The 23,561-nt window shown below is 36.2% G+C and overlaps 1 protein-coding gene across 9 annotated transcripts in view; it reads right to left on the bottom strand.

Moving 5' to 3' along the window:
* Window positions 1-2,679: 2,679 nt before the first annotated feature.
* Window positions 2,680-23,561, bottom strand: part of Znf385b (zinc finger protein 385B) — a 359,572-nt gene continuing 338,690 nt past the window's right edge. For 7 of the 9 annotated variants that reach the window (XM_078017680.1, XM_078017678.1, XM_021725962.3 and 4 more), the window contains 4 exons: window positions 7,935-8,180; window positions 6,520-6,698; window positions 5,861-5,962; window positions 2,680-4,149 (listed from right to left, as the gene is read on the bottom strand). In XM_078017680.1, coding sequence (XP_077873806.1) covers window positions 3,931-4,149; window positions 5,861-5,962; window positions 6,520-6,698; window positions 7,935-8,180 — 746 coding nt within the window. In that variant the 3' untranslated portion in view covers window positions 2,680-3,930. The remainder of the gene's footprint in view (window positions 4,150-5,860; window positions 5,963-6,519; window positions 6,699-7,934; window positions 8,181-23,561) is intronic. The other 2 variants (XM_078017681.1, XM_078017679.1) reach the window with 1 other exon arrangement.

The raw sequence follows: 23,561 nt of genomic DNA on the forward strand, positions 1-23,561 counted from the left end.
TCCAGTGACCTCCCAGACAAATCCCCAAATAATTCCCCAACTCAGTGAAGTCTCTTTAGACTCTCTTTGGAGATCTTAGCATAAAAGAATTTCCACAGGATATTCTATCACCTCTTTCCTCTTTGTGTTTTCTCCAAGTGGAAATTTCCTTGGTTCTTTCTCTAACACATTAACTATAGTGTAGTTTTCCTTAAAGCATTTTCTGAGAGAAAAATTCTGTATAACTGTTTCTATTTCTGGCTTAGAAAAATCAGAATTCTTAGGACAGAGAAGGAAAAAATCAGATATTATGCATTTGGTGTATAATATAAATTATTATTTTTTCAATAATTTAATTTTGTTAAAACAGGTATCAGTGTAGCTTTAGGTAAATGGCATCTGTGGCTACATTTTTTCCTGTCTGTTCCTACCTACTGTCAATATATCTTCTGTTTACTTCATATAAGGTCCTTTGTCTGCCTATTTGCAAGTATATTTCACAATAGGTCTTTCAAAACCTCATTATTTACTTTTTAATACCCAAGAGGTAACTTCTCTCCTGAAGCATTATGATACCTGAGATAAAACAGAATGCTCTTGAGAAAATGATTACACAACTTACCAATAAAAACACAGGATGTCCACCTAGGCTTACAGTTCAGATAAACAACAAATAATCTTTTGGTATAAATATACCCCCAAGTATTGCATAATTCTTTATGGGACATAGTTATGCTAGGTGCAATGTCATACCAAAATTATTAAAAATAAATATTATTAAAAAACTAAACAATTATTTGCCTTTCGAAACTCAGATGTAATTAGGTATTTTGTATGTCAGGCAACACTACCTGAGGCCAGTTTTCCAATTCTACAGGACCTGAGGTGCAGTAAGTCAGAAAAGAAGCATGGTTTTCAACTTTCACATGAAGTCAGCATCTTCTCCCATAGAAATGGCACAAGAAGGGATATTAGTTCAAATATATGCACCCCCCCCACCTCAGGGCTGACCCATTCTGACATCTGAGAATCAGAGCACAAGATAAGATATATCTGTTTAACAGTATTTCCTAAATCATCAATTGAAGCTACTCACAGCTTCTTCTGGAGGCATGCATTTTAATTAGTTGCTATTCTATTGTACTTCCTCCTCCCCAAGGTGATTTAAAAATCTTAACTCTATAAATCTAACTAGTAAATTTCTGGATCTATTTCAATGTTGACATTTAAAAATAATTTAGGATTGCATTAAGCTTCAATGAGCCATAGGATAAAGCAAGATAAATAAAATATAATTGCCATTGAAATCCATAAAAATAAAAAATTCTCCAAAGTGTTAAACTAAAACAAAATTCCATGCAAACATTGTGTATAAATCATATCTTATGGTTCGACCAAGTTTAACCAATATTGGTTAGAGTTCCAATGAGTCAGTTTTAAAAAGTAAATATGCCAAATTCCAAACTTGAAACTGGAATCTTATTGTTCTCTAAGTTAACCTGTTTATAAGCCTCAGAACTAAAATCAACAATTTTTCAATAGTTGGATGACATCTTTAATGAAGGAAGTCTATACCAGGCATCACAGCTACACTGCCATCTACTGACCTTATTTTTTTAGAAATGACTGTTAGTTCTACCTCCCATCCTGGTTCTCATTTATAAAAACTGATAGGGTCTGCGTTTTAGGTGGGGAGGAAGAAGATCTGTAATAGTTTTGTTACCACTCCCCTCAAAATTCTGTAGCAGTGTAGTAGATTAAATATGGTGCCAAATTCTTTGCTCTTCTTCACACTGAGAAGTAAAGTCTAATTTTCTTCCCTTCAGTATGAATTGGTTTTAGAAACTTTTTTTGATCAATAGAATGTAGCAGAAGTGGCTGGGAGTTTCCTAAATGTTTCATGAGGAGTCTCTGGTTTCCACCTAGGCCTCTGAAAATACACTATGTAACTACCTGAGATCACAGGAGGATGCTGGGAGCTCCCTCCCAGGCCCTCTAGTAGGCTGATCTAGTGGAGCTCAACTGTCTGGCCATTCCCTGTGGGTAGACTGTGAGTAGAGCCATTTGGCCCCTTCACCCTGGCCCACCTGCCAGCTGAATAACAAGGAAAGGCTACTGATTCCTCTGGGGAACAGGACAGCCTGGCCGAACCTGTTGGAATTCTTGGCCCATGAAATCCTGATGTAAGCAAGTGGTTGTCATTACAAAGTTTTAAAGAAGCTCGTTGAACAGGAATAGATGGCCCAAACAAACAGTGATTGTTATGCTTTAAAAGTAACAGAATGAAGGAAAAGGAAAGAAGGCTGTGCAAAGGGAGAAGGTGAAAGGGGAGGAGTGGAATAAAATTCCAAAGAGGAGAACCATAAATGCCTTGGACACCAATAAAAGAGGAGTTGGGGATGTAGAAGACCTACAGTGAGTTTTAAAAAAATCAGAGTCAAAAATGTTTAGCAGGCTGCTACGGTGATTTTGGACAACTCACAACTTTGGCCCAACTTCTTAGAGATTCAGAGAGGAAACAGCAGTCATGTTCCACCTCATGAGGCAATGAATAAACATGACAAATAAATATGCAGAAAATAAGAGCTAAAAATGATAAATATGTAAGAAGCAATCTTTGTTCCTACAAAAAATCTTTCATCAGGTGATTTCAAATTAGAAGGAGTCTCAGGAGAAAATAATACTAGAAATATGAACCGATTTTTATTTTTGATGCTTTTATTGAAAAGGTACATTTAAAAAAATACACAGACATTTTACCATTTACAGATTGCAGATATAGATACTCTAAAAGAGTTCACTATTTTATTGTTTTATGATACTTCTTGCCCCTGATATCACAAATATTCTAGTCTTGTTGATACCAACTTCGAAAGGGGGGCATGGGAGCATGACCTGCAACATATTCAGTGAACAGAAAGACAAATTGTTCAATTATAAATTTTATATCTTCTGTACATTATTGCATTAGGGAGCCACAAAATTATGTAGCATCATTACAAATGAAAACAGGTTAAAAATGAAGATAATTACGTAGAAATACATGGATTCATTGTCTTCTTGCAGAATGCACAGGAGGTGCCAAAATGTGCAATTTAGGAAGCTCTTTTTGTGTTTGTATATATTTGCTTAGCAACTCAAACCAGTGAGGAAGCTACAAAATAAGTTAGACAAAAATAGCAAACAGGTAGTAATTATAGCTATGTTATATGGCTTTCTATTTTGTTTAAATATCTCCAAATAAAATATGAAATAAAGAAAATACATTATCTTTTGTTCTCTTAACGAGAAATTCAAAGCTATTTTGCTTCCTAACATTTACACAGCAACTAAAGATGTTGAATTCAGACAAGAGATACAATCTAGTACTACACAGGATACAACAGTACTTGGGTCTAAAACAGTACACAATCCCTGTCGACGAGAGTACACCAAAAAGAAAACGTGATCCGTTGGTAAGATGGTATTCACAAGTAAGCACTTGTGTTCTATTTTTCTTCCACACTAGAATATGCCCGGTTGGATTCCAGAGCTATTTACAGACATCTGAGGAAGATCCTAGTTTTCAAGTCTGTCAGGAAAATATTCCATATTGTTCTAAGCCAGATTATACCCATGGGAAAACAGAGACTGGTTTTCTTTTTCTTTACTTTATGACTGTACATTTTCAAGAACCCAGATTTCTCAGATACACCAATTAAATGGGGTCGAGTTGGGGAGGGAAGAGGGAACCTGTGTTACTCACATTCCAAAATGATTTGATCGGTCCATAAAAGCACTCTTGAATCTAGTGATTTGTTTTTCACTGGAGCTGGGGTTTCAGGTGGTAGGCTGCATTTTGTGGGTAGGTGAGATACTTACTGTAACACAAAATGCTCAAGTTGCTGAAATCCTTTTGGCTTGGCTTCTCGACTTTCCTACTGGCCTGGCTGGTCTTGGGGCTTGCAGATGTCAGTATGGGGCAAACAGGATGGAGGCCGGAGTGGCACGGATGGGCCCGTGCCCTGGCCTCAGGAGAGCTGGAGGGATGGCTGGAGCCTGGAAGAGCGAGGCAGATGGCCGGGGTGGCAGTGACAGTGCAGAGGACACAGCCGCTGCTGCTGCCAGGGGTGAGGACAGGAAGGCTGGGGCCAAAGGTTTCATCATATCTTTCTGGAATGCAAGTTTTGCCTAATGAGAGGAAAAAGACCAGGAATGGGGTGAGCAGGTTGTTGTCGAATAACAGCACCACAGAGAAGTCTTAAATTTAAAATCTACTTTCAGGAGTGAAGAGATGATTATTTTCCCCAAGCTGGTGTCAGTGTCTTTTAGTATTGATATAGTTTTATTTTGAATTGTTCCCATTTCAAGTCTTTCTTTGGTCTTTGATCCTGGATACTAGGGCACAGGGCATCTCTATGAATAGACACAAAGGGGCTCAGCAAGAAAGAAATGAAACAAAACATGCCCAGAAGATTCCTGCTTAAGCAATGGATCTCATTTCAAAATTCACACTTATGTTAAACCACCTTGTAGCTTAGAGAAAAGTTTCTTGCTTTTTCTTTTATTTTTTTTAGAAGTACGACCCTTCACATCACTGCTCTTGGATAAACTGAAATTTAGGTAAGTAACTGAGTTCATTCAGGACATTAGGGACCCAGGAAGAGTAAAAAGACAAAAAAAAAAAAGTCAATTCCTTCCTTTTCCTGGCCACATAATGAGAATTTCTTGAAAAATTAGCTAAATTAAGTATCTGTTATTGGGAAAAACTATTAGTGGACTAGAAACTTTCTCTATTTAAAGGAGTCCAGGGTAGAATCTTCATGTGAAGTAGGAAAATAATCCTTAATTTCTCTCTTTTGCAGTCAGAGGAGTTGTGCAAGATGGGTATGCCTAATGCAGATACCACCAGCTTGCTGCAGAAACCAAGGTTTTGGAGAAGCTGGAAGGTAAACTCAGCACCACCTCCAGCTGGCCAATCCCAGCTTCATCTCAGACTGAATACCATGCTGGGCCAGGTCCCAGGGAGAGTGTGAAATCCATCCATCTGGGTATTTATATGACACCTACTGCTGAAGTTCCTAGGTATTTTTGCAAAACACAGAAAACTGTACATATTGAGAACAGGTAGGATAGGCCGATCACCAACATGCCTGCTAGAATGGAATATAAACACTACTTTCTTGCATACACGTGCGTGCGTGCGCATGCACACACACACACACACACACACACACACACACACACACACACACACTGGAAACACAGGGATATTAAATTAAATGGATGGATTTTTGTTTTATGAAAGCAACCTCTCTGCTGGGTTCCACACATCCCAGGATTCCTCAGGCATCACTTGCCCTGTCCTGAGTCTTTCCTTTTCCTTATATAGTAAAGAAGATAGTCTTCTGACAAGGTCTTGGTAAAGAGTAAGGTATTAGTTCTTCTTTAATTTTATTTTTTATTTTAAGACAGGGTCTCCCCCTAAGTTATGAGGCTGATGTTGAATGTGCAATAATTCTGCTTCAGGCCCCCAAGTAGCTGGAATTACAGGCATGAGCCACCACACCCTGCTGGGCATTAACTCTTAAAGAGGTTCAGTTTTTCTTTCCTAAAGGAGCTTTCTTCAAGATGTCCTTATAGCAGGAACTAAGCAGTTCATTCTAAAATTTCTGTCTATGTAGGTTGTTTAAATTCACAGCCTTTAGGTTCGGGTGTACTTTAGTGGTAGAGCACATGCTCAGCATGTGTGAGGTCCTAGGTTCAATCCCCAGCATGGTCAAGATAAAATAGATAAATTCACAACCTTCCCATGACTATTAGTCCCTAGGTCCTCCTTACAGCTCCTGCCCAACCCAGCAAGGCTACCCTCCCCAAAAGGTGAGCAGGTGAGTGAACTTACTGCTAAAATGCTTGGGCTCCGCTGGAGTTTGTTGTAAGGGCTGTATTTCGGCTTCAGTGGCTTCCCTGCAACTCGGTCTTTATGCCTCCGGCTAGAAATGTGCTGAAAAAATGTTTGATGCATAAGCTAAATCCATGAAAGATACATTTCCTACACAGAGGTTGCTGGTTTCTCCATTCCAGCTCTTGGTTCATCCTTCTAGAATGGTTTGGGTAAAATCTTTACTACCTCCTTTAAGACCTGCTTCCCCCTCCCATTGTTCTCCATGACCTTCTCCTTTCCATCTTTTGTTTTCTATAGGCCTTATCAGATTTTTTTCTGGTGTTTCCATTGTTACTGAAGAAGCTCTCTACCTAGACTTTGAGGCCTTGGCAGACTTACCAGTGGCTTCTGCTGGACTCTAAGCTCTGTGTGGTTTTTATGTCCATCCTTCTATCCCTAACACCTATCTTGGAACCTGACATACAGTAGTAGTAGATGCTCCATTACTGGATACTGACTTTCTTTTCCACAGAGAACTTTTATGTTGCATAAGTTATGCATCCTATAAAGGTTAGTAAAGTTAACTGTGAGCACAGTGAGAACCACTCTGTAGATGAGGAGGAGATAGAGATCTTCAAGTAGTGACCCCCAAGAGCAGAGTACACTAATTTCATTACCTGTTTGAGTTGAATTTCCGAGTTAACATGAACATCACAGATTTCACAATGAAATGTCTTGTTCTGTAGTCCTGACCCCTTATTGCCATTCTGCATCTTTAATCTTGATCCAGGTCTAGGATAGGACTTAATTGGACCAGCTCCATTACGAGCCTCAACCATGGTCTTGTGTTTAGATCCTAAAATAGAAAAAGGCATATATTAAAACAGCTATTTAAGAACTATAGGAAGCAACTTCTATCTCTCTCTCTCTTTGTTTACTTTTTCCTGTCTTTGTTGTCATTGTCGTCGTCTTTTTTGGTACTGGGAATTGAACTCAGAGGCTTTTTATCACTGAGTTACATCACCAGCCCTTTTTATTTTTTATTTTGAGACACAGCCTCACTAAGTTGCTGAGGCTAGTCCCAAACTTATAGTCTTTCTGCATCAGTCTCAAGTAGCTGGATATAAGCATGTAGCCTGGCATGAAGCTCTTTATTTTCTTATCCTTGAGAAGGTTATCTTCAGACTGAAGTTCCCAGTGCCTTTTTAGCATCATTTTTACACTAATTGTAAGTTTAACATTTTTTCATTGTAACACATGGGAAACCATGAGTGTATAATACAATATCCAAAATATTGAGAAAATAAAGATTACCTAGAGTTGTACCACTATAGGTAACCACGGATATCAGGGTTTTTTATTTTTTTTGCTATGCTAACAAATGTTTTTTCAGAATTTGGATTTACTAATTAAACATCCTGAAATTTTCAAATATCAAATCATGTATTTATTTTCTAATAATTACATTTTATTGATTAACATATTCTATCATTTTTGGTTACTATAATTTATTCATTATTTCCTTATCGATAAGCTGTTGATTCTAATTTTTCTCTTATAAAGTGTGTGGCAGTGAATATTGCATAAAACTTTTTGTCTTCATCTCTATTACCTCATCAAAAATGAGTTATGGAGCCAGGGGTGGTGGCACATGCCTGTAATCCCAGCAGCTCAGGAGGCTGAGACAGGAGGATGGCTAGTTCAAAGCCCACCTCAGCAAAAGCAAGGTGCTAAGCAATTCAGTGAAACTCTGTCTCTAAAAAAAATACAAACTAGGGCTGAGTATGTGGCTCAGTGGTCGTGTGCCCCTGAATTCAATCTCCTGGTACCCACCCCCGGAAAACAAGTGAGTTATGGAAAGTATCTGATGCTTTTGAGGGAATGAAGAATAGAATAAGTTTTATCTTTAAACTGCTTTTGCTTTGTTATGTCCAAAGATATTATGATCATACTTTTAAAAATCATTCCTTTGAACTCAAATGGTAGAGAAGACACTATACACACTTCATACCTGAACAACAGAGTGACATTCTGATGGGAAAAGCTGGGTTTTGTTATAAACATTATTTCAATTTGAAAGATAGCTGCTAACCTGTGTTGTGTGCCTCTAGCTGTGACAGGGAGTTCACAGCCACTTTGCATAGTGAACAATAAAGCAATTTTTTGGCTTTCTCTTCTTCGGATTCAGCAACAGACCCTGGTGCTCCATTTGTGCTTTTGGAGGGCGAAGTGGCTGTCCCAGGTGGCAGGGCAGTTGTGCCAGATTTGAGGAGAAATGAGCCACTTTCAGAGCATGATGGCTGACTGGAACTACTGGCTTTCAGCTTTCCTTTATCTTCTAAGGGAAACACAGGGTTATTAAAGACTCATATATCATACAATCATATTAAATCACCACCAAGGAATTAAAAACAAATTTGAAAAATTGAAAAACAAAATAGAAACTCAATATATACATAGTTTTTACTTTAGTGCAGATTCGAGATCATAGAGTTTGATCTAAACAGAATTCCATGCCACTGGTTTCCATATGAGGTTACCCCAAGATCATGATAACTTCTCACAAAATGACTTTGTTCTCCCTTTAATAAAGCAGGTAATTTTCTGTCTGATTTCCTGGAGTTATAAGTTATGCTCCAGGGAAGTCTTTAATATATAACAACATCAGCTACCCTCCAATATGATTACATGATATGATGGCAACAGGAAAGAAGTTATTAGGCAATGTTAGTTTAATTTGACTACTCATGTTTTAATTATGACATGGATATAAAGTTAAAATTGAATTTCTATACCAAGTTAAATTTTTAACTTTGGCTTATAAAGTAGAGAAGAGGGAAGATTAGTTAAGGTTTTGCTCTTTGGCAATGCAATTTATCTAAAAACAAAAGACAAGGTTCCATTCATTATGCTTATTAATTACTGCCAGTCAAAAAAAATTTTAAATAATGACATAAATCATAAGCACAATATGAAGATTAATCAACTCATTTAAAGACATCTTGGCATTTAGATCACATAGCTACTAAATGCTTATAATCCTCAAGGCCCATGTGCGTGCAGTGAAGGGTCAAAGTGACTTTAACAGTATCTACGTCCTCAGTATTCATTTGCTATTCAGGACAGTCTTTGTTCAGTGACTCCTATGGGAAAGAAATGAGTTTTGTTGGCAACAGCAAGAGCTGGTACTCAGAAAATGTGTATAGACATGATGATTAACTCTCATTAAGAGAGAAAGGGAATTAAAACTGAAAATACATTTGTTAATTGCCCTAATTCAGAATTGGACACCATTGGCCTGGATGATCAAGAGGAAACCTTCCCAAGTATCTAGGGAACAATAACCAATTTTGTGTTTCTGTTTCTGGTATAAGGTTCTACATATGGTTTGTGAATCAGCAGTTGAGTTTCATCTTTTTTCTGATCCATCCATCCATGTGAAGACCAACATAGTAAGGGTGCTACAGGGGGACTTGAGATCTGAGGTTGTTTAGAATATATAAGTGCTGAGATCTTTCCTTACCCTCTGCATTCCATATGTCCTTTCAGCAGGTATATTACAACTTCAGATGAAATGAAGTATTATGGAAAAGTTCTTGGATTTTTTATAAGCTGACCTCAATAGTATGAGAGAAGGAAATAGAATCATTCTTTCTAATTGGTAATAATGAGTAAATTAGCCTGGGATTATTTCAGATCTGTAACTCTTTCATCTATAAGGATTTCTCAGATTGAATTTGTAATCTTATAGAACTCACAAAGCAGAAAAATAATTCAGTAATTTTCATATTTTCCCCTTTGGAATTACCCAGTTTCTTGTGATGAATACTTAAGTTATTACACACCAAAATCTTTCCTTGCTTTAAGCATTTCATTTGGTGTGTCATTTAAATTTGACCTGAAAGAATCTGATCTATTTCAGTCATTTACTCATACAATCCCTCATATTACCCTTTTAATGTTTCTTATACTAATTTCCCTCATATACCCTTACATTTGTATACAACTTTACAGTTCACAAAGTGCTAATACTTACATTATCTTATGTTCTCTCAAAACAAATTAGAATAGGTATGGTTGAAAATAATTTTTCTTATTTTTAAGATGAAGAAACTGAAATTTATCAAGATTAAATAATGTACCACAAATTAGAAGGCAGCATAAATGAGCATGATGTTTTCTCTAACTGATCGTCATTGGTGACTAACCTTCCTGAGTGGAGGGGGAGGGGTGTAATGTATCATTAATATTATGAAAGCACATGACAATCACTGTAGATGTGAAATAACTATTGCTTATACCACTGCCATTTAGTTTTAAAGCATATTACTCTTAAATGAATGATTCTATACCTAGAAGACCCTAAAAGTTCCACCAGAAAACTTCTAAAACTAGTAAATGAATTCAGCAATGTAGCAGAATATAAAATCAACACCCATAAATCAAATGCATTTCTGTGAATCAGTGACAAATCCTCAGAAAAGGAAATGAGGAAAACTATACCATTTACAATAGCCTCAAAAACAAACAAACAATAAAATACTTTGGAATCAACAAAAGAGGTGAGAGATCTATATAATGAAAATTACAGAATCCTAAAGAAAGAAATCAAAGAAGACCTTAGAAGATGGAAAGATCTACCTTGCTCTTGGATAGGCATAATTAATATTATCAAAATGACCATACTACAAAAAGCACTATACAGATACAATGCAATTCCAATCAAAATCCCAATGGCATTCCTCATAGAAATAGAAAAAGCAATCATGAAATTCATCTGGAAAAATAAGAGACCCAGAGTAGCTAAAGCAACCCTTAGCAGGAAGAGTGATACAAGTGGTATCACTATACCAGATCTTAAACTATACTACACAGCAATAGTGACATAAACAGCATGGCATTGGCACCAAAACAGACTGGTAGAACAATGGTACAAAATAGAGGACACAGAGACTAACCCATAAAATTACAATTATATTAGACAAAGACTCCAAAAACATGCATTGGAGAAAAGATAGCCTCTTCAACAAATGGTGCTGGGAAAACTGGAAATCCATATGCAACAAAATGAAATTAAACCCCTCTCTCTCACCATGCACAAAACTCAACTCAAAATGGATCAAGGACCTAGGAATAAAACTAGAGACCCTTCATCTAACAGAAGAAAAAGTAGGCCTTAGTTTCCATCATGTGGGATTAGACCCCAACTTCCTTAATAAGACTCCTTTGGTGCAAGAATTAAAATCAAGACTCAATAAATGGGACGGACTCAAGCTAAAAAGTTTCTTCTAAGCAAAAGAAACAATATGTGAAGTGAATAGAGAGCCTACGTCTTGGGAACAAATCTTTGCCCTCACATATCAGATAGAGGACTAATCTCTAGGGTATATAAAGAACTCAAAAAGCTAAACACCAAAAAAACAAATAACCCAATCAATAAATGGGCCAAGGATCTGAACAGACACTTCTCAGAAGATGATATACATCATCAACAAGTATCTGAAAAAATGTTCATCATCACTAGCAATTACAGAAATGCAAATCAAAACTACTCAAGATTTCATCTCACTCCAGTCAGAATGGCAGCTATTATGAATACAAAGAACAATAAGTGTTGGCGAGGATGTGGGAAAAAAGTTACACTTATACACTGCTGGTAGGACTGCAAATTGATGCAGCCAATATGGAAAGTAGTATGGAGATTTCTTGGAAAATTGGGAATGGAACCACCATTTGACCCAGCTATCTATACCTGAAGGACTTAAGAACTGCTTACTACAGGGACACGGGTACATAAGTGTTTATAGTAGCACAATTCACAATAGCTAAACTGTGGACAACCTAGATGCCCTTCAACAGATAAATGGATAAAAAAAAAAAAGTGGCCTGTATACATTATGGTATGTTACTCAGCAGTAAAAGAGAACAAAATTATTGCATTTGCAGGTAAATGGATGGAGTTAGAGAAGATGATTTTAAATGAAGTTAGCCAATCCCAATAAAAAAAAATGCCAAATGTTTTCTCTGATATAAAGAGGCTGATTTACAGTGAGGTAGGGAGGGGGAGCGTGGGAGGAATAGGTGAACTCTAGATAGGGCAGAGGGGTGGGAGGGGAAGGGAGGGTTCAATGATGGTGGAAATGATGGTGGAACGTGATGGATATTATTATCCAAAGTACATGTATAAAGACACAAATTGGTGTGAATATACTTTGTATGCAACCAGATATGAAAAACTGTACTCTATATGTGTAATAAGAATTGTAATACATTCTACTGTCATACATAAATAAAAAATAAAAAAATAAAAAAATGTCTAACCACTGATTTGGGTTATATTGAGATGTATAAAATTACATACTTTTCTCTAGATACCTATTTAAGAAAAATTAAACAGATACCCTTTCTTATAACTTCTTTTTAAAAGATAATTTTTAAAAGAGGTAATTTATTAATTAACAATGCATATTAACGTTATGATAATTGCTGACAATGTGCTAGACACTGAAAAGTTTAAGTGAACTATTATAGACTTTAAGAAAAGTTATGGCTTAGGAAGGGAAATGAGATAGTCATTCAGAGCCTCTAATTTATGATAGAAACTAGCAAGAGGCACGAGAGCATAGAGCAGAACATGATGACTTCTGCTTGGGAAGAAAAGGACATTTTTCATTAAGGATGTGACATTTCAAAGGTTTTAAAGGTCAGATTTAGATAAGCAAAGAATAGGATTGAAAAGAAAGGGAAGCTCAGAGTGATTAGAAGCAGAAATGTGAAGACATGTTTAAGGGGCTACAAGTCCCAGGGCTTACCTGGTGACTACTTGGTAGTTGAGCATACAGCTGGCAATAGGTAGGTGGCCTATTACTACAAAGGCCAACTGAGGCAAAAGGCAAAGAATATCTCAGATCTATTAAAATATAGTTGAGGACATATCAATATAGACAAAACAGACATTTCTCTTTAAGAGTATATTGAGAGCATTAGTATACTTAACATTGATATGATCTAACATTTAGATAAATAATGTTTGGATTGTTTTCCACCAAGTAGGCTGAAGTCTTAATTTCAGAGTATTAAGAAAAATTTTGACTTTGGAAATATATAAATGGTTTCAAAGTATTCAGAGAATTCTGGTTTTGGATTGATACTGGGTCAGTAAAACATATCCTAAAATCAGGAAAGTCACTCATGGTTTACATATTTAAATTGTGGCATTCTTTCTGGATGTGTAAATTTATAAACTTCAAAGCCTAGTTTTTTTTATTATCTCCTCTCAATGACTCGATATTTTGGTCAAAATTCACTATATTAGTTTTCTTTCCTTACTGGCTTGTTTAAAGCCTCCTTATTTTGTGTATTTGTAAGTTTAATTAATGTACTGTTTACTTCTGTTTCTTTTAATAAAGATGCATGTCATCTGGAACTTCTAGTTAATATGAATTCCATTTTCAAGTATTCCCTCACCAAATTTTAATTATCAGGTCTTCTTACTGTCTTAATTATTTCCTGATCACTCAAACACCTTTTTAAAGGTTTTATCCTACAGGACTTTGAAGCAAAATTTGCTTAACTACATCAGAATTGCCCTTTGTTACAAAACCCCATAATTTATGTATGTAAGTGGATATATTTCCATAAAGTATCTTCCTTATGAGGTTTGACATTGATTAACTTATTTTTCAAATTTCAAGACATCTGAAAATATTTTAATTTGGGACTGTTTTCACATCTAGTTGATGAACCATTTGAAGAAAATCAGTCTTTAATTTTTGTCATCCTTACTTCTTACTTCAAAACTTTACTGAGATTAATCCACCTTATTCATCAAACTTAGCACCATATTGTTCAAACAGTACTTCAGAGACTAATAACTCACACAGAAGATAAAAAGAATGTGCCAGAGGTTTTGGAAGCACTTTTAAGAAACTGATCCTATTGGTAGATGGAAGTCAGATCCAAATATAGGTATTAATTTTAAAAATGATCAAAATAATATTCTATATAAATGTAGGTCTTGAATTTTGAATTAGAACTTGGAAGTCATAACAAATTTTTATTATTCTATTTACAAGGTTTAATTTTATTAAAGTAACAAGTTTTATGTTCAACATAAAATTTAGACAATAAAGTCAGACAAAAAGTAAAAAAATTTAAAATCATCCATGATTTCATTGTAACTTGTCATTATTTCATTAATTTTTTTTGCATACTCTGTGAGGCAGAAAATGTTGCTACCTATACTTTTTATTTCTTCTTTTATTGAGGTATAGTCTACATACTATAAAGTACATGATTTAATTTAATTTTTAATTTTTTTATTGATGTTTTGTGATGCTGCTGATCAAACCCAGGGCCTCATACATTCTATTCAAGTGCTCTACCACTGAGCTACAGCTAGAGCCTTTAATTTTTTTTTGTTGTTTCATTTTGTTTTCTGACGTACTGGGGATCAAACCCAAGGCTTTGCATACACCAGGCAAGTGCTCTGCCACTAAGCTTACATCCCTGGCTCAGTAAATAAATTTTAATAAATTTTTACATATATAAACACAACATATATCAAGATACAGAATTTTCCCACCACTCCAAAAGTTCAATTACCTTGAACTCCTAATTACTTGATAACCCCCAAAGGTAGTTATCATTTTCATCCCTGTCAACTTAGGTCAGTTTTAATTGCTTTTAAACTTCATATAAGTGAATCACTCAATATCTATTTTTTTGTGTTTGGCTTATTTCATACAACATTATGCCAACGAGATTCATCCATGCTATACACAGAGAAGTTATTTTCATTGCTTGATAATATTGCATTGCATGACTATTCCACAATTTATCTATTTTGGTATTGATGAACATCAAGAAATGTTTTGGGCTATTTTACATAATGTTAGTAGGAAAATTCTAATGTATATTCTTTGGTAGACATAAACATTTATGTTAAATATACATACATAGTAGAATCACTAGGTCACAAGATTTTCATGTATTTGCTTTTAGTAGATTTTGAAAACAGTTTTTCAAAATGGTCACATCAATTTATATCTCTATCAGCATTGATGAGAATTCTAATTGTTTAAAGTCCTCCCCAGCCCTTGGTTCTTTTGATTTCAGGTACCTGGTGGAGATGTGATAGTGTTTTATTGTGGCTTTATTTTGTATTTGTATTTCCCTAATGACTGATGACACTGAGAAATTTTGTAGATTTTTATTATTCAATTATTTCTTTTTTGAAGTGTTTGTTCATATCTTTTGCCTTTTTGTGGGGGTAGGGTTGGGGGAGGACTGAGGATTGAACCCGAGGATACTCTACCACCAAGTTATATACCCTGCCCTTTTTAAAGATTTTTCATTTTGAGGCAGGGCCTCACTAAGTTGCTGAGGCTGACCTTGAACTTGTGATCCTCTTATCTCAGCCTCCCAAATTACTGGGATTACAGGGGTGAGCCACCACGCCCAGTTTAATAGCATTTCTTTAAAGGATGTGTAGGAGACCAGAATACACTATATCTAAATATGTCTCTTTTGTCTTAAGGATTATTTTGAGGAACAACTAGCCACTGCAGAAACTCTTGAGATCAGAGTAGGAATTACCATTTTGTCAGGACAGTTTATATCTATGAAGGAAACCACTACTTATAAAGGTATTTCCTTCCTTGTACCAGAAAAAAAGGATGATCTAAATCTTTAGAAACTCTCATCAATGCAGAAGGCACAGACTTAAATCTATATGAGCCTTACCCTTATTTACTGTGCTTTCCCTGGATGCTTGCCCACAACTGGCCTTTCTTCTTTACTGATTCCAGATGAAGTTGGTACTTACATCTGAATTTCACAGCTACCTCTTGGAAGTTTTTATTCATTTCTCTGAATATCTCTCAAGTACACCTGAGGTATACATGTTAATAAACTTCTGTTTGTTTTTCTCTTGTTAATCTGTATTTTATTATAGAGTCAGTTTCTCAACTAGTTTCTCTCAGAGGGAGAGAAAATTATTTTTTTCTCTTCAATAGCTGCAACTTGGCATGTAACCTAGAAATGCAAATGACACTAGCCTTTTAAGAAACACATTTCAAACGAAACTTTTTCTGTAGATTTTTTTTTCTGAGTTATCTCTTCTTGATTAATTTCCCAAGATTAATGGACTCTTTAAAGAAGGTCTCTGGTTCCCTATGTGAAGTAAAAGTTTCCTTGCATTACATTATTGTTTTTGCTAACATTTGTTTTGATTTATCAAGTTGTATGAATTAAAACCACTAAGACGTTTTCTGCCTCTGAGAAATTACAAAGGTTTAAAACTTAAATAAGAGAGGTAATTATCTCACCAATAAGAGAAGGTACAAATGTCTATTCCTTGGTGGGTGGTATGAAGTGGTGTAATCATAAGAAAGTAACCGTTCATCTACCTAACAAGCATTTAATGATCACCTATTATATGTTATGTACTATATTAGGTACTTAAGTTAACAATAAAAAAGACCAAGCCCAACTCAGTGGAATTAATCAAATGTGTGTGTGTGTGTGTACTGTTGTTGTTGTGGCTCTGAAAACAAGATTTCAAAGTATGATTCTTTGGCATTCTAAATGACTTTGGATTAAAAGAAATGGAAAGGCCTTAGAAGCTGTCTCAAAATCAAGGACTTTTGAACCTTTTGTACTCTCCCCACCACTCCACAAGCCAGGAAAGGACTCTCTCTTAAGTTCTTTTATCTTTATTTCTAAGCCACAACTTACACACAGCATGTAAATTTCCATGAGGTTTAACTTGCAGGAAAGTAATATGTCTGTATAAAAAGAACTATGGGAGCTAGCTCCAGGAGGTGGAGGTTTATTGTGACCTAAGAAGAATAAAGAGGCTACATAGGCCTTTGACAAAGACTTGGTCTGCTCTGCTTTTCCTTTCCCTTCCTGTAAAAGTCCTTTGTGCCCCTGAGTGCCTCAGGATGGAGCTTTTACAATAGCTCCTCCATCTTCTTCATGGCTGGCCTTTGAATAAATTTGATTCCTTCCTACCAACTCTTGCCTCCCAAATATTGGCCTTTGAGCAGTTAGCAGCATGGATCTTATTCCAGTAACAGATTTAGTATAGACTTGTAGAACCAACTAGACTTATGGATTGATTAGATGTGGGATAGAGAGAGAAAGAAAGAAAATTGATCATTATCCTTTAGGCAGGGTCACTTGGTAAGTAATGGGTAGTGCATTTAGTAGGACTAGAGATAATGATATTTAGGATGCTAATGAAACTTCCTGATTTATTAACTAGGAATATTTGGCTATTCCCAGTTCCTCCCATGACTGACTTATTAATCTCAAGCAAGTGATTTAAGTGATTGGTACTTTAATTCATGTGTGCTAAATACCACCCTTTTCTTACTGGCCTTGGAAACCAAGGAGATTGTATAGATAAGGCTTCAATTGGAAGACACAAAGTTATTAGTTTTGAGGGGTAGGCACAGGTGACTCACACAATAAGATTAAGCTCCTAGATTCTGTTACATACTTAGGTGCTATGGATTTGACACTGATTGCTGAAGATTAAAAAAAAAAATTCGTGGATCACTCTTTATAAGCAAATCACAGTGGAATTATCCCTATTCAACACCCTGGGCCATAAAGCAATGATTTTACTTTTTAATATTTGGGGGAGCAATATTATTCACCTATTTGCATATTATTTTATCATTTAATTTTAAAGACTAACATTTTAGATAGTTTTAATATACAGACATATATAAATTACTGTTTTCAATGATATATGTAATATGTAATAGGTTCTATTTACTGTGTAGCATTCATCATTTGTCAAAAAGAGCCTTTGGAAAACTACAGCCTTGATCATTGATATCCACTGATCTTTCCGAAACAAACCTTCCAGAAGAGCAAAGGAGTCTCAGAACTTGAGAAAAGTACTCAAATCAGTAAGGCCACAGTTTTAATAAACTCATACTTTGTGCTTTCTGAAGTCACTAAAGGACACTAGTTGTCAATTTAGGTAATTAATTTTCCCCTTTTACACTTCATATTTCACTAAAAAGACTTAGACAACAGAGGCATGCAGTGAAAGACAGCTGGTCACATATCCTGTATTCACAGGCACCCAAGCAACACCTCATTATTATTCTAAAAAACAAAGCAATGCCTATATTATTATTTAACACTCATTAAACCAAGTCAGCTCACTTTGATAAGGAATTCTGAAATGATTCTCTTCTCCTTTATCATTTACTTTCTGAACAATAAAAAAGTAATGGGTGTCAGTCAGAGTACCTGCTTCCCTGTGCAGTCTTGTGAGAAATGAAGTTGCAAAGCCCATGAGGTTCCACGCCAGACAAAGACACCCCCCCCAAAACCCTGTATGTATGTAAATGGATGTGTGGCAGAAGACTTCTTAAGCCTTTGCCTCATTTGTCTCTGCCTTATCTACTCATTTGACACAGTGCAAAGGATTGAAAGCACTAGCTGATGACAGATATTTTAAAGTTTGAAGTAGAATTCCATTAAGATAGCTAATGGATTTTCAAAAATGCAGCACACAAACTGTAAGATGAACAAGCCAATTTGGAGTTCTTTGCAAAAACAAAAAAAAATGTAGTTAGAGCTGTACAGATGCTAGAGCATCACTTAATTGTTGAATGTACAAAGAAAGAGTATTCATTTGTGGCATAACAACTGTACCTGTCAAAAGGAGCAAGAAGAAAGGGCCAGCATTGCAGATTATGGTCAGATATAACCATCAGCTTGTCTCACTTTATTAGATGCTTTCCTGGAAGGTTATGCTTAGAAAGAACTCAAAAATTTAGTAATAATTTGAATATACCATTGAATTAAATTAATTAATTATTTTTTTAGTGCTGGGGATTGAACCCAGGGCCTTGCACATGATAGGCAAGTGCTCTATCCCTGAGCTATACTCCCAGCCCCAAGGCACCATTTTAAAGATTTTTTAAAAATCTATATGTATTTTTATTGGAACATTATAATTATACATAATAGTGGGATTTGTTGTTATATTCTTGATATATGCACAATATAATTTTGCCAATTTCTTTCCTCCGTACCTTCCTTTCCCACTTCTTCCTCTTTCCCTTGGTCCCCCTTCCTCTACTCTACTGGCTTCTCTTCTATTTTCATGAGATTTCCCTCTCCAACTTTTTTCCACATCTTTTTCTTTAGCTTCCATGTATAAGAGAAGACATATGACCCCTAACTTTCTAAATGTGGCTTATTTCACTTAATATAATGTTCTCAAGTTCATTCATTTTCCTGAAAATGATATAATTTCATCCTTCTTTATAGTTGAATAAAACCTTATTGTGTGTGTGTGTGTGTGTGTGTGTGTGTGTGTGTGTATATATATATATATATATATATATATATATATATATATATATCACATTTTATTTATGCATTCATCCATCAATGGATACCTAGCCTGGTTCCATAACTTGGTTACTGTGAATTGTGCTTCATAAACATGGGTATACATGTTATTACTATAGTACACTGGCTTTAATTCCTTAGAATAAATACTGAGGAGTGGTATAGTTGGGTCATGTGTGTGGTACATTCTGAGCTAAAGAACTGTTTTTGAAAGCATAGCTTTCACTGAAATTCAAAAATTGTAAACGATTATTAAAAATTCTATTATCTTATAGATTAGATTTCCTATTGGTGAACATCAATAAATGAAAAGTCCTTTACCTAGAGAAGAGGTAAATAAATTAGAAAAATGAGGGGAAAAGTGATATACTCAGGGAATACACATATAAGTCAGCTTCCTTATGAAAACATCATCCTTCAAGTTTCCTATCAGTACTCCAAACCCTCATCAGCAAATGTTTGGTCTCCTGTATCTTTTTCTTCTTCTTTAGTACTGGGAATTGAACCCAGGTGCACTCTCCCACTGAGCTACATCAACATTCCTTTTATTTTTGATTTTGAGACAGGGTCTTACTAAATTACTCATGCTGGCTTTGAACTTGTAATCCTCCTGCTTCACCCGCCCACCCCTCTCTCCCTCTCCAGTAGCTGGAATTATAGGCATGTGCTTTATCTGGTCTCCTATACCTTAGAGAAATGGGAAGCTGGGTAAGTTTATCCTGATATTATAATTTCTTCCACCCATGAGAAAAAGTATGTTTCCACTTGGGCTATCTTTTACATCTCTTCTCCTTTTTCTATAGCTTCATCTGCTTTTTTTCTACTAGGTTCTTTCTTTCCATCTACAGAATGTTGAGATCACCATGTTCCAAAAGTCATTTCCTGACTCAGTTCACTCCTGAAGCTTCCTTCCCAATTACTCTCTCTCTGGTGCTCCACCTCAAGTCACATGAAGTAGCCCTTTCTACTTCCTTTCTTCTTATCCTCCTAAGTCAGTGATCTTTGTGTAGTCTTTTCTTGAACTTTGTATAAGTTCCTTCTTGAAACTTTTCCCCCTGGATTTCCATAACACTTTCCTTCCGCCGGTATTCTAAGTATTTCTTTGTCTAGTTCTCTTTTGGCCTCTACAGTAGCTCATTTTAAGTCCTTCATTACCTGTCTGTCACTGTTGGCATTGCTCAAGGTCATCCTGTTGTCCTCTTTTTAAGCATATATGATCTAATTCATTCACTCCAGTGACTTTCTTTGCCACATTATCAAAAGTTCGTAAATTCACAGACGAAATCTCTACCTTCCTTATAGGCTCAAGACCCTTTTCTTAAAAGAATTATCTTTAGAATAGATCTCTTAAGGAGATGTAATGTGAGAGTCATAACAACAAACACATTCCTTTGTGCCAAGTCCAATATTTTGATGGTGGATAAAGAAATCTGTTGATTTCATTATCTCTATTATTAGGAATCTTAGAAAAATTTATATATAGATAAATAATGTACTGCTGATAAATATGTAGCTAAACCATGTACCTATGCCAGAAAAATGTAAAGCAAAGGTGAAAATAAAGTATGACCAAAGTAGAGCCAGCCCTCTTTGCAACTAAACTGGTGTCCTACTTTCTGGCAAGTTTTCTAATGGAGCATTAGAGGTTCTGTTTGAAGAGTCATTAGAAGTTTCTAGTTCAACAATCCATTCTGTAATGTTTTATTACATAATGTAATGTATGTAATATTAAATTACAGTGTATTACATTATATGAGTTTTCATCAATTACATAGTAGATATATTTGTGTCATCATTCTCCTTAAGAAATGTACTCTTTAAGAAAAGTACTATTTACTTAAGAAAAAAAAAGTACTAAGTACTTAAGAAAAGTACTATTTCCTGTGTCATTACTTAATTTTCCTCACCCTTTTAGATGTTAGATGCCTGTTGAGAGCCATCTGTGGGCTGTATGTGGACTATAGGCATCACAGCCAGTGAGGGGATAGGTCTGGCATTGGGAACTTTCCTGTGGCACCCCCACAGGGATAGATCACCGGATGCAGGTAAATTCCCCCTTCAGCTCTGCCAAAGATCCCACACAGCACCAGAGATGGGATGACCTGCTGTAGCCACACAGTCCCTCTGAGATGGGTGTGACCCATCAAGGTGCCAATCAACCTGCTGACTGCAAGACTTCATGAAGCAAGACTCCACCCCTGAAACCTTACCCCTGCCTTTGATGTATCCCCTTAAATAAACCATGGGAGCTATTTTCTAATTGTCTAGCTCCAGCTCCTGTGTGGAGACTGGACCTATAAGGGGCTCCACCTTTTTGAAACTGTCTTTCCAACTTTGTCTTTTGTTCTTCACTAATTATTCTAGACTTTAATTTTCTGTGGTTTAACACCCTCCTTGGCAGGAAGAACTCTCTAATGAGGTGCTGGCTGCCTCCATAGATGTCCATCAAGTGTCATTATAAAACTTTGTGTCTTAGTGATGGTGCCATTCAAACTAACTCACATCCCCAGGGCACATTAATTTCATACCAGGTAGCCCAAGACTGACTCAGTACACTAGGAGTCCTCCAAATAGGTGCCTCATTTAGATGGGATCTAATTTCAAGTGTCCCCAGGGGTTACCCAGCATAGTATAGTAGAGGCTGGTTTGTCACACAACACCTACCAGTGGGTTGACTTGCCTGTTAGTCATAGTACTTTCTGTTGGGAAACGTCTGATCTTGATTTCCACTCAAGGGTGAACTGCTGGACCATCTTTGGAAACTTTAAGAGTTTCCTACATGGCTTATGTTGTTTTGCAAGATAAGGAAAACAAAACAGATAACCATAAGCCCCCAAACACTAAGTAGCCAAGGACAGCCAAGCAAGTTTTTAAAATTTTCAGAGCACTAAATTATTATACCAGTCTGAATTTGTCAGGTCTTTGACATCCAATGCACATTATCATGTTTCCAACCAAATTTCTAGAAACCCTGTCTCTTCAAGCATTGTCGATCACCTTGAAGCTTACTAATTCCCAATTAACTATGTTTATGTCTGATTTTCATACTGTGGACTTTAGACTAATCTTGAAAGCAGGGAAAATTGTCTATAAATTAAAGTGATTCTTCACTGAATCAAAATCTGTATGTCATTTTAAGAAAAAAAACAGTGGCAAAAAACTTGATATACTTTTTTAGGACTGATGAAAGCAAGATGAGTAATTCTGTAAATTTAAAACTGGCCCTGTACTCTATTCACATGTTCTAGTAATTCTCTGCCAGGCTACAATCCTGGCACAGAATGATGATGCTCTTTCCAACTGAAACCCTGTGTCAATCAGGTTCTGACCACTGGGCTTCCTGCCCCTTGCAGTGGGTTGAAATGTCAGTCATTGTCCTTCTTATCTGGGCACTGCATGCCAATGGCCCCTACTGTCTGCTGTACCACTTTGTGGAGGAGCAGAAGCTGCCAGTCTTAGGTAAACCAGTGTCATCACCAAGTATTTCCATGTTTAAAATGGGCAGCCTATACTGGGTTATCAGTGAACTGGCACTAATATTGGTGAACTTGTCAGTTTTTCCGAGTGAGCGCAAGAGAGGGCTTGTTTGCTTGAGTTTGAATCTAATGAATAGCTTTCTCCTATTTTGTGTAGTTTTCCAATCATTTGACTTGCACAATAGAGAAATCAGATTTCAACTTCTTTAGGTTGAAAAATTGCCCCTTTTCTGATTTGTCACCGAGAGATGTGAAAGTTATTTCTGAGGCAGCTTTTATTATTGAAAATAGAATAAGTAAGTCATGTCACTCAAATCAAGTCCCTCAGGGAGTAGGTCCAGTGGAGATTCAAAGGCTAGAAATAAGATTAAAAACTAATTTTCTAGGTAGAATGAGGAACAGGGTCTTTTTCTTTTAAGTGAATGGTCCTATTTCAGAGGATACATAGATTCAGAAAGTACAAGTAAAATTTTGAATTTAGCTCCCCCTGCCTCTCTAGATGCAGAGATCGGTACAGTGTTGAGCTGTGACATTCCAGGCAGGGTGTGGGGCACACTGACTATGGACTGTTCAGCCTGAGAGCTACTGAGGAAACTGAGTCTTTCTTCATCTTTTGTCTCATCAAGGCAGAAAAATTACTGCTGGGAAAGAAGCTTTTTGCTTCGAACTGCTCCAGGCAGAGAGGTACCTGGCTCATCCGCTTTATGGACCTAACTAGGAACTGCCTAGATGCCTAGAGATTCTAGGGCTCGATAGTCCAGACATAAAAAAGCTATCAATCATTTAGAAATATATTGCTAAAAGTCAATAATACTTCTACATTTCTTTTTCTTTTTCTTTTTCTTTTTGGTACTGGA

The sequence above is a fragment of the Ictidomys tridecemlineatus genome, chromosome 7 (genome assembly GCF_052094955.1).
Source record: "Ictidomys tridecemlineatus isolate mIctTri1 chromosome 7, mIctTri1.hap1, whole genome shotgun sequence".
In the NCBI taxonomy this organism is placed as follows: domain Eukaryota; kingdom Metazoa; phylum Chordata; class Mammalia; order Rodentia; family Sciuridae; genus Ictidomys; species Ictidomys tridecemlineatus.